The 19,796-nt window shown below is 33.0% G+C and overlaps 4 protein-coding genes across 4 annotated transcripts; 1 reads left to right on the forward strand and 3 right to left on the reverse strand.

The window, feature by feature from the left end:
* Nucleotides 1-412: 412 nt before the first annotated feature.
* LOC133329544 (larval cuticle protein 9-like) lies at nucleotides 413-795 on the reverse strand. The gene is made up of 2 exons (XM_061538020.1): nucleotides 766-795; nucleotides 413-684 (listed from the first exon to the last, which is right to left on the reverse strand). The coding sequence occupies exons 1-2, from the start codon at nucleotides 775-777 to the stop codon at nucleotides 418-420; spliced, it is 279 nt and encodes a 92-aa protein (XP_061394004.1). The 5' UTR covers nucleotides 778-795; the 3' UTR covers nucleotides 413-417.
* A 5,444-nt stretch (nucleotides 796-6,239) lies between these two features.
* Nucleotides 6,240-6,660, reverse strand: LOC133329542 (cuticular protein 47Eg-like). The gene is made up of 2 exons (XM_061538019.1): nucleotides 6,649-6,660; nucleotides 6,240-6,581 (listed from the first exon to the last, which is right to left on the reverse strand). The coding sequence occupies exons 1-2, from the start codon at nucleotides 6,658-6,660 to the stop codon at nucleotides 6,240-6,242; spliced, it is 354 nt and encodes a 117-aa protein (XP_061394003.1).
* Nucleotides 6,661-12,307: 5,647 nt separating this feature from the next.
* Nucleotides 12,308-12,728, reverse strand: LOC133329545 (cuticular protein 47Eg-like). Its single transcript, XM_061538021.1, has 2 exons — nucleotides 12,717-12,728; nucleotides 12,308-12,649 (listed from the first exon to the last, which is right to left on the reverse strand). The coding sequence occupies exons 1-2, from the start codon at nucleotides 12,726-12,728 to the stop codon at nucleotides 12,308-12,310; spliced, it is 354 nt and encodes a 117-aa protein (XP_061394005.1).
* Nucleotides 12,729-14,553: 1,825 nt separating this feature from the next.
* On the forward strand, nucleotides 14,554-14,979 carry LOC133329546 (cuticular protein 47Eg-like). The gene is made up of 2 exons (XM_061538022.1): nucleotides 14,554-14,565; nucleotides 14,638-14,979. The coding sequence occupies exons 1-2, from the start codon at nucleotides 14,554-14,556 to the stop codon at nucleotides 14,977-14,979; spliced, it is 354 nt and encodes a 117-aa protein (XP_061394006.1).
* The last annotated feature ends 4,817 nt before the right edge of the window (nucleotides 14,980-19,796 follow it).

Genomic DNA, 19,796 nt, shown 5'->3' on the forward strand with positions numbered 1-19,796 from the left:
GGTGAGTTTAGGGTGATGTGTAATACACATCACATTGCATTGTTAATACATTACAAATTGCAAAAATCGGTGTAGATTTACATATTTCTCCCATATATTTTTGCGTCTGATTTTATGTAAATGGTGCATATACACGAGATAAAATTGTGGTCAGAGCACTATGTTCTATCTACATGATATTGTATATATTAACATTTCTTGTATGTATCCAAAGTGGTGAAAGGAAAACTGAAAAAGGTCATATACTTTTGAACTTTCCTAACTACTTATATTTACGAATTTGATGTCAATGCTAATGGTAATTGTTTTTTTTTTTTTTTTTTTTTTTTGTAAGAAAATATTTATTTATTTACAAAGTATGCAACACATTTATTCTCAACGTCTGGATATACGCACATTTATGTATAACATTACTTTTTATTGTTCAACATGTGGATGATAACCAGTTGCATCGGCGGTATAAGTAACCTTGATGGGTTTACCCTCCTTGGAGATATATTCGTATTCACCCTTGACGACCCAGTTGTCCTTATCTTGCAAATGACCTTCTTGTTCGGCACGGATCTTGTTGGTCAGTTCTAGGCCATATTTGAAATCTTCCACATTAACTTCAGAGAATTCCTTGACAACTTCGGCTTCTTCGTTGGCATAAGCGAAAGCCAAAAGGCAGGCCAATAAGACAATCTGTCGAGTTGTGATGAGAAGGTAGAATTATGCGAATATTCTCTCTAGTCCTTATTTGATTTTATTTAATACTATACTTACAGTGAATTTCATCTTGGTGATTGCAACTTTTTCGATTGTGAAAAATAACTGATACCTTCTTTGTCCAATAATTCGTGTATTTATAGTCGTTATCGGCCTCTAATTGGCGTCTTTGTTATGTGACACATTATTTGGTGATATTTAGCGCCATAACTGACGACAGGAAACTAGTTAAACCAGAGTTTGTATCGAATCGAATACCTAATTAGATAAGTAGTAGTTGAGTTGATTGTTATCTATCGGACTGCATGGCGAATTATTAATTAGCCGAATAATGCAAATGCAGCAACCGTTATTTTGATTTAGATTTATATTTGATTTAGATTGAGTTTTGTGAATATTCGCTGCGGACGTATCATAAATCATATGATACAATGATATTAAATACAAGGAATTTAGGTAGATAGTTGATATTGAAACTTATACGTGGACCGATATAAATATTTAGGAATGAAGTTTTTGTGATTTTTTGAGTTAAGAGGAAAAATAGTAAACGTACTTATCTGGCTTGAGACGTCGGTCTTGTGCGCAGCTTTTCCAATTTGAAAGACCATGTTTGAGCTGGGGCATCCTCAGACATTCTCACAACATGACCTAGCCACCGTAGTCGCTGCAGCTCGATACGTCTGACTATGTCGATATCCGATAATGGATGGTACAATTCACCCCGAAAAAAGTGTCCTGCAACTAGATTTTCATCCGACAGTTCATCGTAATGTGGAATTTATTAGTGCTAATAAATATAAATTTTTCTGTGATCAATATTGGGGGTACCCATATAAAGGCCTGGGATATTCAAAAATGTTTTAAATTCCTTTACGCAGAGGTTTGCAAACTCATAACTCGCGAAATATGAACATATTGCATATAATTTAAATTCATTTGTATAAAATTAAGTTTTCTTGACAAAATCTTAAAATATTGGTAAAAAATAATATGGTGCGTGGAAGCTGTGATGGTGCTAATGTAAAAAAATAGTTGAAAATGTGTTGAAGCCAACAAGTTTATTTGTGTTCTTTCCTGATGTGTGGCTAAATAACACAACGCACGTACATATGACAGTGACTAAGTTGAAGAATACCTCATGGACAATTGGTCCTAATGTATGGTTTTTCCATATAATCACTGTATCCACCCAAAACGGATGCTGACATTTTGAAACCGGATTCTCAGAGTTTTTAGAACATCAATATCGGTCCTCTTTTTGTGGTAGACCTTATATATCAGTAACCCGCAAAAATTATTTGTATTTTGAACAAGGTTTTCATCGCATTAGCCGTTATTTGATATTTTGCATTCTTTTTAGGAAACAAATAAAAACATTAAGGTAAATCCCCCTTGCTTAATTTGATATTTCCTATTCCTTACTACCAAATGGTACACAGATAGACACATGGGTTCTTTCGAGAATATACATAGAATCATTTTCTGAGCTAATTTATATTCGTCCATATTGAATAATACAAATATTGAATAATACACCATCCAGAATATGTTGGCGATAAGAATAAGCATACCTGTTTTGATAAAAATCGGTCAATATTTAGCGGGTCAATTGGGCCCTGACTTTTTGTGTGAAAAATTACAAAATTTGTTTTATATGGGATATATATTTATCCCTGAAGGAAATATACCCGAGAAGTTGATAGTATATATTTTTCAAAGGTCCGCCATTTTGTTAATTTTAGAGCGAAGTCAATAATCCTAGTTCACACGGGAGCCAGACATGTACTCTTTCTAACACCGTTTGAATTTTCGATTCCGATGTTCCAGTGAGGAGTTATCATGCCCGCCATCAAAAATAAGGACCTTCTTTAATTACAAAAAACAATAACAAAAATTGTTTGTAAATCATTTTTCATCTCTTCTAAATCATCAAATATATATGTTCAAAGTTACAATCCTTAACAAGCATTGGTATTCATATACTCGGATGTGGGAGCTACACTTAAATATTTACAGGTGCTTATGTATTCATATATATACAGTAAGCCGTTACCACACTGGAGGGCAAAAATATAGCGCTGATCGCTTTGAACTGTTCCATGAGGTTCAAGTTGTTGTCAAGGACAATGCCCATAATTTTCGGTGTTGATCAGATAATAATTTTGGGATGAAGTGGTCCAAAAACATATTTTTTGTGTTTATACCCTTCACCACACTGTGGTACACGGTATTATGTCTTTGTGCATATGTTTGTAACAGGCAAAAGGAAACGAGATAGACACATGGTTCCTTTTGAGAATATGCATAGAATCACTTTCTGAGTCGATTTACGCATGTCCGTCTTTCTGTCCGTCCATCCGTCTGTCCATGTTAAATTGTAAACAAAGTACAGGTCGCATTTATGATCCGAATTGGATGAAATTTGGCATAGGTCACTTATTTGGCCCAAGGAAATTGAAATTGAGAAAAATAGGTTTAGATTTAGATATAGCTCCCATATATATTTTCATCCGATTTAATGTAAATTGTGTACTAAAATCCCTATATATCTTTCGATTTGCACGAAATTTGGCACAGCGTACTGACTTAGGTCTAGACTGATGTGTGTTAAGTTTCCTGAAAATCGGTCCAGATTTAGATATAGCTGCCATATATATTTTCGTCCGAAATTTCCTATTGAAATTGAGAAAAATAGGTTCAGATTTAGATAAAGCTCCCATATATATTTTCGTCCGATTTTATGTAAATTGTGCACTAAAGACTCAAAGTTTGTCCGATTGTCACGCAATTTTGTACAATGAACTGTAGTTAATATAAGTTAATCTCTGGCAAGTCTCATTGAAATCGGTTCACATTATATATATATATATATATATATCTATAGGAACTCTATATCTGACCAAATGTTGACCAAAAATCTACAGAAAGTAAGAGTTTTGTGGTACTTGTGAAGGGTATCGTATGGTCGGCCCCGTCCAACTATACTACTCCGCTCACTGATTTTCTTTTTATGGAATTCGATCTATTTACGAGATTTATGAAGTAATGGATCACATTATACAAATGTGTTGAAAAACGCTTATTATTTGGGTGTTTCAACTTGAAAGTTATCCCCAAAACATACACCAAATCGTGTCAAACATTGCTTGCGGAAGTCAAATATCAGGGTTTTATAATGGCCAATACAATTATCTGATCTTCACCCTATGGTAATTTTTTGGAGTCTAGCAAGATACTCCTATAGATAGCAAGGTTAAAACAGATTCAGAAGCAAACAACCATTACCTCATCCCAAAGGTTCAGGATGCGAGGAATAGTATATACAAGGATAATCTTAGGCTGACGTAAATAAAAACTGTCTATTATTAGCAAAATTTACTTATTTATAAAAAAAAAATCAAAAAGTTGCTTTAGTTTTGATTTTTTATTTTAAAATAAATTTTACATTTATTTTTGCAAAATAGTCAGGCTGAATCCTAGTTTGTTGTTTTTGTAAAAAAAAAAACAACTATTTATTAGTAGGGAATGTATGTTGAGTGCAGCAACGTACTCAGGATTTCATTTTGGGGGTCCGGTAGTACAAAATGGAAAAATTCGCTGTTGCAAACATAAATTTACTGTGAAAAAAAATTATTATTATTTGTTGAATGTAACGTATATTACTTTAACCAACTACAATGTTATGTGCATTCGTCACAAAGTGACGACACATAGCAGTGGGAAATGTATTGTAGTTGTCAGCAAATGCCTTGTTGACCAGGCATCAACGAACTTCTCATTGAGTGTGTTAACGTAAGTAATTTGCTCTATCAGAAGAGATATTTGTGTATGAAAGGTTTTTTGTAAAAAAGTAATCTGGGGAGAATATCCCAACAAAAAACTAAGGGAACAATGCCATATATTCCACACTAAAAGTTGTTGTTTTTATAGAAACAACAAACTAGGTTTCAGCCTTGACTATTTGGCGTAAACAAAATACAAATAGTATCCAAAATAACCCGCCAACACTACTGCATATTGTATATATATATTTTCTAAAAAAACGTTAATTTAAAGTTTCTTTTTAAAATAAAGTTACAGGTCATTTATTCAGTTTACAAATTCAGTTGCTTTAGTTTTGGCTAGGGATACATAGTCGAGCGCAAAAGTCACTTTTAGACTTTTCGATTTTTGCCTCTGACCAAAAAGTCGATTTGTAGACTTTTCGATTTTTGCCTTTGACTAAAAAGTCGACTTTTTGGGACACCAAAAATCCAACGTTTGTCCGATTGGGACGAAATTTTGCACATCGTTACCAATGGAGCCTAAGATGAGGAATCGTTTATTCCTGAATTTTACGAGAGCAATCATCAACGGTAACAAATGGGTTAATTCTGAATTTGTATCAAACAAAGATATTGACTGTTTACTGACATTTGATATGCACTTTAATGTTTGTTATAAAATAAGGCACATGTTTTTGAGATTAACAACAAATTTAATGACAACTCTGCTATAAATTAAAAACAATTATGAAGTTATTTTATTAGTTCTACAGAAATATATAGAATTAGCAGATGTATGAATTTGTGCTGGGACCTGTTTTCATATGAAGCAAAATATTAAAAAATATTTTAATAGGTTTTAAATATTCATCTCATAAAACTGTCAACATAAAAATTTTATTTTTTTGTTTATTTATCTGTCGAGATGAGCATAATAATCAAAGAAGCAATGTTCATTCACACACAAAGATCTTAACCAAGAAAACTTAGTGAAAAATACAAAAACAAAGTAGTTCAATTGACCATTGAACGAAAAATCAACTTCGTTTGATCATGAGAATTTATATATTGTAAAAAGGGAACTGCAGTATTATACAACAATTTGAAAAATGTGGATATTTTGCTAAAATTAACACTTTTATGAAAATTTTCAAAGAGATAGTGTACTCGGGGAGTACAAAATGTGTGGAAACCAACAACTTTGTTCCCTTCAAAGTAATCTTCCTTAGATACAGATAATACTTTTATACCAGCGTTTTCCAAACCCTCAAACACTTCTGAAACGCGCTTTTGGGTATAGCAAAAAGCTCTTGATTCGATTTTACTTTTATCTTCTCTATCATAGCAAAACGCGTTCTTCTCATCGGTGTCTTAAGTTTTGGGGAGAGGAAAGAGTCATCGGTGGCTTAGCCCGGTGAATACGGATGTTGAAGTCTTAAGAGCTTGAGACAGGAATACATGATGGACCACCCCATTGCAGTCGAAGAAAACAGTGAACAAACTTTCTTATTTGAGCGAATTTGATTTCATTTTTTTCCGGTGATCTGTATGGACTTCTTTAAACCGGTTATACCACAACGGCATAGACTTGTGCAATATCACCTTTTTGTACAACACTTTATACAGTTTCATGTATCCTTTTCGGAATAGTTCAAAATCGAATGTCATAGGTAGTCAAAATATAATTTTTTTTTCTTAAATTTCAATTAACATTTATTTTGTAAAACATCCAAGCAACAAATAACAATTTAATTCAGCTGCAATTTATTGAGCTGGGTGAGCATTGATGTATTCAATAGCCTTAAGGATGTGAGCTGGAATTGGTGGTGGGGTGGGCAACAAAGGATTGGCAGCATCGACATGGAAACCATTTTCATCGGCGGTGTATTGCAAAGAGACTTGTTCACCTTCGGGTGAGGTGTAGGAGTATTGACCCCTGACCTTCCAGGTGTCTTCACCAGCCAAGTTGCCTTCTTGTTGAGCCTTGATGCCGTTGGAGAATTCGTAGGCATATTTGAAATTGTCTACATTAACTTCAGCATCACTGCGGAGGACATCGGCTTCCTCGTTGGCGACAACAACGGCCAAAACGCAAGCAAAAACGATCTGTGGGTAGCGAAATTCGTGGTTATTGGCGAATAATCCGAAGAGATTAGAATTATTTAATACTTACGAAGAATTTCATATTGATACGAGTTGTTTGATAGAATCGAAAGATGATACTGATAATTTCCTCCTCCAATCGTTAGCAATATATACTGTCAAAGCTGAGAATTGGGGATTATGTTAAAACGCTATTAGGTCAGAACTAGTTTTCTGTATTAATTATGTAACAACAAAATATGTGAGAATTTATATTGTCGAAAAAATTATATATGCGGGAGCTATTCTAATAAATGACGTGTATTATATACATTACATTTTCTACAAGTAAATAATGTTTTTGACAGTCGAAAACCTAAAAATTCGTCAAACGGACGAATATACCTGCTTCCGATATATGGATTGATGTAACGAATAGGCAGAATTTAAGCCGCCTGTCATTAAATTAAAAATTATATTTCTACCAGCAAATTTAACCATTAGGGCATGGGTATAGATTACATATAGTTTAGAAATGTATATTCTATACTAGCTGACCCGGCAATATTGTTGATGTATAATTTTCGAAATTTTAAATTTGTTTTTATATCCTTCATCCTTCAAGGTGGAGCGTAAAGATTGTTATATATATATATACATATATATATCATGTGATGTTTATGAGGAAGTCCAGTTGCTATTTTGCCTTATAAAGTTTAGGTAGATATAAATTAATTAACATTTATATACACCGAAGTTTATAAGTTAGACTTTCGGATTAATTTAAATGTTTCCCAGTATATTTATAAGACTTCCAAGTTTTGTTGAAATCGGTTCGGATTTAAATATAGCTCCCATACATATTTTCGTCCGCTTTTATATTAATGATACACAACACACCCGCTGGTTTCTTCCGATTGAGATTCAATTTTGCATAGCTTATTGAACTGAGTCTAAAATGATGTGTGTTCAGTTTTGTTCAAATCGGTTCAGATGTAGATAAAGTTTCTATATATACTTTCGTCGATTTTATGCACCGAAAAGCCTATGTTTTTCGCCTAACATATTCTATTGCAAAGCGTAATGAATTGAAATCGGTTATGTTTTCGATATAACTTCCATTTAATATATTCAGTTGCAGATATAACCGCTATATATTTTCGCCTGAGTTCATGCAAATTGTACACCAAATAATTGACGTTTTCCTAATCGAAAAAAAAAATGAACAGCGCACTGTTCTGCAGCATACCAACTGCTGAATGCCATGATTGCTTAAAAACTTTGAGATTTATACATATATAATTTTGTCTCAACTCAAACTAAACTATATAATTTTGTTGATATATTTCATTATCGTCAGGTTCGAGTTTTTTATCACGATTACAACGGGTGACTAAATTTAATGTGACCATACGTCATCTTTTTTAGAGGACAATATCTGTCCTCTATCTGCCATCTATTTCTATAATCTGTCATCTTAAGTCATCTATATTTTTAAACCTTGATCAATATTAATTTTGATAAAAATAAATATGGGCAATGTTGCCAATTTTATAATATCCCATTATCAAAAAATCGTTTTTTTTTTTTGTTTTCGTGGTTCATCAATGATTTTTGGTACACATATAGAAAAAAATGTTCTGACTCCGAAACAATTCGCGATCAAATTTTTGGTTAATGCGCGCCAAAATTATTGATGTTTTGTTTTAGGGCATAAGAAAAAAATCTTAAAATTACGCGGTTTATTATATTGACCAAAGACGTTGATATATACATTCCTTCGTAAAATATGAATATGAATATATTATAATAATCGCGAAAAACTTGCACATCTTCGCGAAATATGAGAAAAATAATAAAAATATAGGAGATTACGTCAATACTTTTATTAATGGCATGTACCAACCTAAAAATTAATTTAAAAATTAATTTAAAAATTAATTTAAACACCATGATGAATAAAATCATATCAAAATTATAAAAGTCTGTGTAGCGGTTTGTAAATTACAGCGACAACAAAACAATATATTGAGGAAAAATATTTGTTTTTGGTTCGAAGAAATAATGTCATCATATTTATTTTTTTTTTAATTTTATACAAGAAATTTCAGAAACAAATGTTGGGGTTATTCTTCTATTTTACACGAATTTTGCCAAAAAATTGACATATATAAAAATAAACACTTCTTGTGTATAAGTATACACTTTGCGGATAGTAGCAAGACCCTCCCGATAAGTCATGTGGTTCTATAAGTAAGAATAAATCTTTAAATAAAACTAAATTATGAAATATACATTTTAAATTGCGTCTAAATCGCGTAATTCTCAAAATCATTTGATGCGCTTGCTGTTTCCAGGAAGTACTTAAGTTTATCTTCCAATTCATGTATATTTTGCGAAATTGTATTTAACGGCTATGATGTACTACATGTTGCATTGAAGTACCCAAAAACTCGTAAAACGCGAATAATTTCCGAAACCCCCATATGCCTTTAACGCGCATCCGATTTCGGTGTGCACCCTAAAAAATACATCGATCTATACCTATTTCAATGCGGTCCATTAAGAACCATGGATGACCCAGCTCACACTATTTTTGAGATAAATTGGGTACATCTCTCTTTCGGCTGGTGTTTTCAATGTTCTATTTTCGAAAAAGATCAAAATCGGTGTCAGGTCATTTATTGAAGCGGAAATGATGCACAGAAAATGCAATTAAATTCGCGATATTTTAAAAAAAATTTTAGTCAAATTTCGTGTTTTTGGAAGGCCAGTTCCCGCCGTTCTAGTAGATGGATTTTCACCAAGAAGATTTTATATCATCTGAAACGTAAAAAACCTTACTGATCGCGTGTCATTCAGTTGACAGATCTAAAAATTTTGCCCGAAAAGTAGGTTTTTTAGAAATTTGATCGCATAAAATTTTCACCTTCGGATGAGTATTACTCTGAATCTGTACATACTACATACACAAAATACATATCAAATTACTCATTACTCAGTTACTGGTTGAGTATAAAAGCTAGAAGTAAAATTAAAATACTAAAAATCGAGCTTCAAAATGTCAGCATCATTTAAATGTAGATGCAGTTAAAATTTTAAAAAATGGTACACCAGAGTCGTGGTCCCAATTTTGTTGGCTCCTAGTTTTACTTTGACAATGAGCCCGTGAACTGAGTGACTTAGTCACAAATCGATAGAAAACACAAAAAACTGGTTCGCCTCAACCGGTTTTTACACATTTTTTCACATTACAGTAGACACATCTTCTACCCAAATAATGTTTGGAGTTCAATATCATGAACAGTTTGCAACGACAAATCAGTGAACCCAAAACTATTCACTTTTTTCTATATACTTAAATAATTCCCGAGTTATAAAGGGGTGAACCTCGGCTTCAGCTATGTTAAAAAATTGGCAATATTGCCCATATATATTTTTTATCAGTTCATGCTCAGATTCGAAAAATATTTACTTACTGTTAACTATTCGACTACATGACTATTACATTTTAAACATTTAGATTTTGAGACTGACACAATTGGTCGCTTTTATAGTCAAAATTGTTTCGATTTAAAAAAAAAGCTTTACAAGAGTATACAGGGGAAATAAAAACAATTTCGATTAGTTTAATAGCCTAGACAGATGACAGCCTTAATTTGAATTAACAGTCTTAATTCAAGTTAACTTTACATTATCCTCAATTGTATGTGTTGTTAATGCACAAAATAAAACTGAATTTAAAAATTTCAATATGGCAAAGCTCTCGAAAATCAATTGATTGTTGTCAAATTTGTTTACGTTTTTTAATATAGAAACCAGTAAGGAAAGCAGTAAAGTCGGACGGGGCCGACTATATGATACACTTCACCACTTTGGGTATATTCAGCAGATGAATCCTAACAGACGTCGAATTTTTGAAGCTCTATAGAAGCTCTATCCAAATCTGAAACGATTTCAAAACTTTCCACACGCTAGGTTATATTAACTCCAGTACGTTGTGCAAAATTTTGTGTCAATCGGTCTACCTTTGGGTCATTAGTGAACCATTTACCTAAAACCGGACGAAACTATATATGGAAATCTGAAACGATTCTTACAATACTTAACACACGGTACGCTATACTACATTCAGTATATTGTGCAAAATTTTGTAGCAAACGGACTAACTTTGGGTCTTTGGTGCACCTTTTACTTAAAATCTGACGAAACTATATATAGGAGCTATATCTAAGTCTAAACCGATTTCAATTAAGCTTGCCACACGTTATGTTAAAGTAACTTCAGCACGTAGTGCAAAATGTTGGACCCACCTTGGTGAAGCATTTATATCCAACTTCTAGGTTATACTGATTTGTGAAAGATCGGACGAAAATATATATCTGAACCGATATCAATGAGACTGGCCAGTGTTTAACTTATATTAACTACAGCTCATTGTACAAAATTGTGTGGTAATCGGACAACCTTTGGGTCTTTAGTGCACAATTGACATAAAATCGGAAGAAAAAAATATATAGGAGCTATATCTAAATCTGCATCGATTTTCACGAAAGTTAACAAACATCATTCTAGACCTAATTCAATACACTATAACAAAGTTCGTGCAAATCGAAAGATATATAGGGACTTTGGTGCACCATTTACATTAAATCGGACGAAAATATGTATGGGAGCTATATCTAAGTCTGGACCGATTTTCAGGAAAATTAATACACATCATTATAGACCTAATTCAGTACACTGTGCGAAATTTCGTGTTAATCGAAATATATATAGGGATTTTGGTACACCATTTACATTAAATTGGACGAAAATATATATGGTAGCTATATCTAAATCTGAACCGAATTATGTTAGTACGCTATGACAAAATTCATGCAAATCGAAAGGTATATAGAATACTGTATAGAGTACTTTGGTTCACCATTTACATTAAATCGGACGAAAATATATATCGGAGTTACATCTAAATCTGAGCTATATCTAATTTTGAACCGATTTCTGCTAATTGCTAAACTGCGATCTATCGTCTCTCTCCTTCTTATACATCCAACCAGAATAGTTGATCTTTTTAAAAATATATAAATCCAAAACCTGGGACAAATGTTGTCAAACCTAAATAATTTTCCTGTAGCGAATAAAGTTATCCATCGATTACACACCGTCATATTTGCTTAACTCGCCACTTTTTTATGAAACAAGTAAGTTCACTCTAGATTATACCTTGTGGGTTCGGATAGTTAATTTCTAACTATAAATAGTTTGCGACGTTATTCTATACTGCTTCGTGATATATTCATATACTCTGCCGATTTGACGGAAGTCGCATATTTTTATTTCAGACAACTACAAAAATGTATGGTGCATTATGTCTAAAGAATTGGACAAAAATCTATACAAAAACTAATTTAAATCTGAACTGATTATTGCAAAATTTCAATAAGGTCCAATAGATTGAATTTGGTCATCACCACAATTGTGTAATAAATGCGACATGTATTTTGTTTTCAAAAATAGGTCTCCGATTCCGAAAGTGAATCTTTATTTTTCTTTCTGTTACAAACAACTGAACAAAGACATAATACACAGAGTCCCGATTCTTCTCCAACAACAATTTCACTTAATTAGAAATCCAAATATTGTGCAAAATCCATAGGTAGTCAAAATAACATTTTTTTCTAAATTTCAAATAACATTTATTTTGTAAAACATCCAAGCAACAAATAACAATTTAAATCAGCTGCAATTTATTGAGCTGGGTGAGCATTGATGTATTCAATAGCCTTAAGGATGTGAGCTGGAATTGGTGGTGGGGTGGGCAACAAAGGATTGGCAGCATCGACATGGAAACCATTTTCATCGGCGGTGTATTGCAAAGAGACTTGTTCACCTTCGGGTGAGGTGTAGGAGTATTGACCCCTGACCTTCCAGGTGTCTTCACCAGCCAAGTTGCCTTCTTGTTGAGCCTTGATGCCGTTGGAGAATTCGTAGGCATATTTGAAATTGTCTACATTAACTTCAGCATCACTGCGGAGGACATCGGCTTCCTCGTTGGCGGCAACAACGGCCAAAACGCAAGCAAAAACGATCTGTGGGTAGCGAAATTCGTGGTTATTGGCGAATAATCCGAAGAGATTAGAATTATTTAATACTTACGAAGAATTTCATATTGATACGAGTTGTTTGATAGAATCGAAAGATGATACTAATAATTTCCTCCTCCAATCGTTAGCAATATATACTGTCAAAGCTGAGAATTGGAGATTATGTTAAAACACTATTGGGTCAGAACTAGTTTTCTGTATTAATTATGTAACAACAAAAATATGCCTACTTAAGTAAAAGAGAATAATATTATATTCAAATTTTCGCACAACAGACTGAATTATTTTAAAAAATACTTATAGCAGTATTTTTTTCAATTCTTGATTTGGGAACCGGCAGATCATTTATAGACATATTTCAAAAACTTGTTATCGGCCGACTGCTAACTTAAACAAAATTAGAAAATAAAAATGAATAGATACTGCGATTAGCGTCATCAGTTCTTATTCAAAAAGCGATGATATTTTTATATCTTTGATCTTAGAATATATGGATATATGCTATTAGAATATTTATAACTGTTATTGAAACATTCATCGATTTCTCCAAGTCATGTCGCAATTACATCTTTGATTTCTATGTTATACTAGGTCTATTTAAAGATCACAAATATATTAATGCTCAACGCATGTGTAGCGGGCGCCATCAGAATTTTCCATGATGACTACCATGTGTTGTGTTATTTTCAGTGACGTTATATATTATATGGTTATTTTTGTATAATTTGGAAATCGCTCAAACAAGATTGACTCGATTGATGCAAAGATTTTTTAAACAGGTAAAATTGTATTAACAAACGGACATCCATAAGTCGACATAGAATTTTAATCTGATCATGAATAATAAACTTTACGTGATCTTAGGTGATTATTTAGAGGTTTTACAAACGGAATGACAATATTAATAAACACTACACCTTGTGGTGGAGGAACAATTGAACAGCGTAGAATGACCAATTTTGAGTGGTACAATTGAAACACATTTACTGGCTCAAACCCAAGCATTTTGACCAAATATCCAAAATTGTTAAAATAATGTGGGCATGTGTGTCCGTCCGACCATACAGTCGACAGTTAAGGACCAATCGTCACGAAAACTTTTTGTCTGTTTTTCTGGTTGCTCAGTAGGCCACAATTAGGACCAGAAAATGTGGTCTGTTCTGGTCCTTATTCTGACCATAGAAAAGCATGACTGTTTTGATGAAGATCGGTCAATATTTAGCGGGCGAAATGGAGCCCGACTTTTGTGTGAAAAATTACAAAATGTTTATTCCATGGCGAAAACATTAACTTCCGATTGCCATAAACTCGATAAATAGATAGTATATCGAAAAGCTGAACAGCACAAATGTTTCAAATAACAAACTTTGAATCGTATTGATAATTTTTTTACTTCCGGGAAACACGATTCGAAAAAGATGCCGCAGAGGACCTGTTGACCTCCAATCGATGAAGAGAGTCAGTAACTTTGAGCTCAGTAGTAGTTGTGTAGGGTATTAAATGTTCGGCCCCGTCCGACTATATTACTCCGCTCACTTGTTTTTGTCAGTAATACACTTAACATAACCACACAAATTCATATGATTCTTTACGTCACCAAGCATAATTCCTATTTCAAAACTACTAATTCGAATACAACTAGAACAAAAACTTAGAACAAAACCACAAAAAAAAATTATTCAATCGTCAGCAACGAAGTAGCCATAACATATTAATTTAAATAGTCGAATATTTTGTTGTTACATAATTTACGTAGGAAACAAGTTCTTCCCCGGTGACCTCACATCACACAAACAGCGATGCTACAATATGATAGTATAAATTGGTAACGATTGGAGAATGAGATTATTAGTATCATCTTTCGATTCTATCAAACAACTCGTATCAATATGAAATTCTTCGTAAGTATTAAATAATTCTAATCTCTTCCGATTATTCGCCAATAACCACGAATTTGGTTTTTTTACCGACAGATCGTTATTGCTTGCGTTTTGGCCGTTGTTGCCGCCAACGAGGAAGCCGATGTCCTCCGCAGTGATGCTGAAGTTAATGTAGACAATTTCAAATATGCCTACGAATTCTCCAACGGCATCAAGGCTCAACAAGAAGGTAAATTGGCTGGTGAAGACACCTGGAAGGTCAATGGTCAATACTCCTACACCTCACCCGAAGGTGAACAAGTCTCTTTGCAATACACCGCCGATGAAAATGGTTTCCATGTCGATGCTGCCAATCCTTTGTTGCCCACCCCACCACCAATTCCAGCTCACATCCTTAAGGCTATTGAATACATCAATGCTCACCCAGCTCAATAAATTGCAGCTGATTTAAATTGTTATTTGTTGCTTGGATGTTTTACAAAATAAATGTTATTTGAAATTTAGAAAAAAATGTTATTTTGACTACCTAGGAATTTTGCACAATATTTGGATTTCTAATTAAGTTAAATTGTTGTTATTGTGGATATAAAGTGTTATTATGATGAAAATGAAAGGCACCAATCAATAATTATACCTAAAAAAACACGCTGTGGTGCTGGGTATTATGTCTTTGTGCCATTGTATGTTACATGCAAACGAAAGTACTCCGACTGAGACCTTATCTTCTGAAGCCAAATTGGCTGATTCTTCTTCTTTATGTATACCTGCTATAGAAGTTACTCCATCTTTAAATCCGGTAACTTTATCAAATCCTCCTCTCTCTGTGGACAATAGTGAACTTATCGTTGTTGCTCCTAGAAAAACTCTATTTATTTCTAGGCTCCATTCTAATACCTCGGTAGATAACGTCCGAAATTATATTAAATCTACAATCCATAGCCTTCATGAAAAACATTGTAATTTTTTTTAAAGTTTAAGTCATCAACTCCGCGTGACATTTCCTTATATAAACTTATTATTCCTCAAAAAATATTTAACGTTTTAGTCAATGAATCGTTTTGGCCTGATGGGATTTTAGTAAAAGAGTTTGAACTTAGGAAAAGATCCAACAATGCAAAACCATTGGTTATTTCCGACAACGTATCCGGTTCAAAAAAAAACTAAGTAATGCCTTACAATTAATTTATCAAAACGTAAGAGGCCTCAATACAAAACTAAAAAAATACTTACCTTAAATCTTTCGATTGCGATTATAAAATTGTTGTCTTCTCTGAAACATGGCTTTAACCTGAGATTGATGATACTGAAATTTTTCAGATGAATATCATGTTTATAGACATGATAGACTTAATAAAATCGGCGATGGAGTGCTGATAGCTGTACATAATTCTATTGCCTCTAAGTGCATTTCAATAAATAATAATGCAGATACTGAATTTGTTTGTGTTCGATTAAATTATTTAGGTTCATCTTTTATCTTAACCTGTTCATATATAGCTCCTAACTCTTACATTAGACATGCTGAATTAATAAACCAAGCTTCAAATTCAATGCCATCTAACTATGAGATTATTTGTTTTGGTGACTTCAATTTCCCAAATTTAACATGGGTTCTAGGTGACAATAATATCGATTATGTGCCTACTTCATCAACATTATCAACTTCTTCTGACATGGCTATTTTCTGGGAAACAATATTTGATCAATTTTTATTCCAAATAAATAATATCTCCAACGTTAAAGATAAAATATTAGATTTATTTTCATCAACGATAAATATATCTATTTGTAGATGTTCCCCGTTTTCTGAACCTGAAGATAAATATCACCCAACTTTTAATGTGAGATTGGAATTCCAGCATAAATTAACTAATGTTGATCATATTGAACAAAAAAGCTTAAACTAAATTTTAAGAAAGCCAACTTTGATATTTTACGTCCCATTTTATCCAACACAAATTGGGCTTTTAAGGGTGATATGGACTCACGCATTTCTTCTTTCTACATAACTTTAAATGTTGCGTTATCCTTATCCATTCCCTTCATAGAATACAATCCTGAGAGTGGACCATCGTGGTCATCTTGGTCAGAGACGTATTTTTCTAAACAAAATACGGGTCGCTTTTATTACACAATTGTGATGATTACCAAATTCAATATATTAGGCCTTATTGAAATTTGCGATAAACGGAACATAATTGGTTCATCAAAAACTGGCGAGGTTAGCAAATATGTCGATGCACAATAACTTTATTGACTATAACAAAAAAAGGTTTGATAACATTTTTCCTAGATGAAATGTTTGGATTTATATATTTTTAAAATGTTAATCTTTTCTGGTTGGATGTACAAGGATGAGTGAGACCATAGATCCCATCTAAGCACTCATTGTTGGTTTGATAAAAACTGTACGAAGTAATTTTTTTAAAATGTCGACACTTAGAGGGCAATTCGGAAAGTTCTTCTTATAAACAGAAAAACGTTAAATGTTTTGTAAACGTTAATCTCAGCAATGAACAGATATTATAGTTTTTTCGATATCGCAACTCCTTCCTATAGAACAGATGTTCAAAAAAGACGCATCCGCAATCATATATATATATATATATATGGGAGCTATATTTAAATCTGTACCGAACTGATTTCAACAAACCTTAACATAATAATTCTTGACTCAATTTCATTCGCTATGCGAATTTCGTATAAATCAAACACGAAAAAGCAATTGCCCTTATACGGGGTACCTCAAAATATTGAAAGATGTACAATATTGACCAGAAAAGAAAGGACAAAAGTCGGACGGGACCGACAATTGGACTATGGGACGGGACTCTGTATATATAAAGGGAGTAAGAACTTCAAGATACAGAAAATAAAACGGGAAAAATGTTTGAGCCCTACCTTGAAAAGTGTACCAATAGTGAACATTTTCATTATTAATATCCTAGGAGTAGTAGCAATTATGTGGCAATTTCAAAGCTCTATCATAAACTATGGATGGTATAAAATATTATTCAATATTGGGCTACCGTTATGTGGAAGTCTTATAAATATATTGGAAACATTTAATTAAATCATTAAATCATGTTCATTTAAATTTATTTTCCACGAATTCACTTATAAATTAATAGCATCGAGACTTCCTCATAAACATTAAATTGTATATATTCAGTACTGTAATGTTACTTAATGTGAGCCAAGGTGTTACAAACGATCTGCACACTCCACCTAACGAGTATAGCGAAGGATATAAAAACAAATCTAAAATGCCGAAAATTATATATTAGCAATATTGCTAAGGCAAAATAACGTTTGGCGGGTCAGCTAATAATTTATACCCATGCTCTAATGATAAAATTTGCTGCCAGAAAAATAATTTTTAGAATTCTCCAAAATAGTACCACTAACTACTTCATGACAGGCGGCTTAAACTTCAAATTCTGCCTGGTGATATTCAATTGACGATATTAAACCCTGAGGATTACACCTTCAACAATTCTGTTTTTTTCACATTTTTTATAGCACAACGTTCCAGAGCCGGATTGCTCGCTTTGCTAATCGTCTGGATTTTTCGTGTGCTTTTCCAGTTCTCCGGGCGTATAACCCCAACATCATCATCTATAAATCAATATATATATATATATATATATATATTCCATTTTTATACCCTTCACCACACTGTGGTACTGGGTATTATGTCTTTGTGCATATGTTTGTAACAGGCAAAAGGAAACGAGATAGACAATAGAATATGCATAGAATCACTTTCTGAGTCGATTTATGCATTTCCGTTCGTCCGCCTGTCTGTCCATGTTAAATTGTAAAAAAAGTACAGGTTGCATTTATGATCCGAATTGGATGAAATTTGGCATAGGTCACTTATTCGGCCCAAGGACGAACCCTATTGAAATTGGGAAAAATCGGTTCAGATTTAGATATAGCTCTCATATATATATTTAACCGATTTAATGTAAACGGTCCCTATATCTCTTTCGATTTGCACGAAAATTGGTACAGCCTAAGCATTTAGGTCTAGAATGATGTCTGCCAAGTTTCATGAAAATCGGCCCAGATTTAGATATAGCTCCCATATATAGTTTCGTCCGATTTCATGTAAATGGTGCACCAAAGTCCCTAGATATCCTTCGATTTGTACGAAATTTGGCATAACGTACTGAATTGAGGCTAGAGTCATGTCTGCAAAGTTTCGAGAAAATCGGTCCAGATTTAGATATAGCTCCCATATATAGTTTCGTCCGATTTAAGGTAAACGGTGCACCAAAGTCTCTAACTATCTTTCGATTTGCACGAAATTTGGCACAGCGTACTGAATTAAGCCGAGAATGGTGTGTGCTAAGTTTCGCGAAAATCGGTTCAGATTAAGATACAGCTCTTATATATAGTTTCGTCCAATTTTATGTAAATGGTGCACAAAAGTCTCTATATATCTTTAGATTTACGCTAAATTTTTCATAGTGTCGGTTCAGATTTAAATATAGCTCTATATATAGCTTCGTTCGATTTTATGTAAATTGTCCACTAAAGTCCTTATATATCTTTCGGTTTGCACGAAATGTGGCACAGCGTTATGAATTAGGTGGTTTATGTTTCCTGAAATCGTTGAAATCGGTTCAGATTTAGATATAGCTTCTTTTTAGTATAGGTTGCAGAATGGCATGTTTATGGATCCAATTTCATTTTAGTGGTCCATTAAAAATGTGACGTCTGTTAGGATTCATCTGTTGAATATACCCAAAGTGGTTAAGAGTATCATATAGTCGGCCCCGTCCGACTTTCCTTACTGTTTTTTATCATCATTTAGATTCAATTTTTTAGTTGTTAATCCCATTCGTTGATAAAAACAAAATCAACCCTTAATAATCAAAAGGACTATACAATAACCGCTTTGAGCTCAATAGGTGCTAGGTATTATTTGTATAATTAATTTAGTGCATATTGGCACCGGAATGGGCTTAACAACCAAAAATTTAAATTACTAATTTTTGTATGGATCCTGTTACGTAAATTGTGCCTTTTTTCTTTGTTTTTATTTGATTGTATAGATTTTGATTCCACTTATGGATATAATTAGATTTAAGTAAATCTAAGTATAATCTTTAATTAAAATTGTTCACCTTAAAATAAATATAAATTTTATTACTGAATTTAAAGGAATATAAAATATGTTCTAGTTATTTAATTTAATAAGGTAAAATAAATGAGCTGTCCAAATTTCATCCAAATCGAATCAA

The sequence above is a fragment of the Musca vetustissima genome, unplaced genomic scaffold (assembly GCF_032173495.1).
Source record: "Musca vetustissima isolate MV318-11 ecotype Yass unplaced genomic scaffold, APGP_CSIRO_Mvet_v1 utg237339, whole genome shotgun sequence".
Classification (NCBI taxonomy): Eukaryota; Metazoa; Arthropoda; class Insecta; order Diptera; family Muscidae; genus Musca; species Musca vetustissima.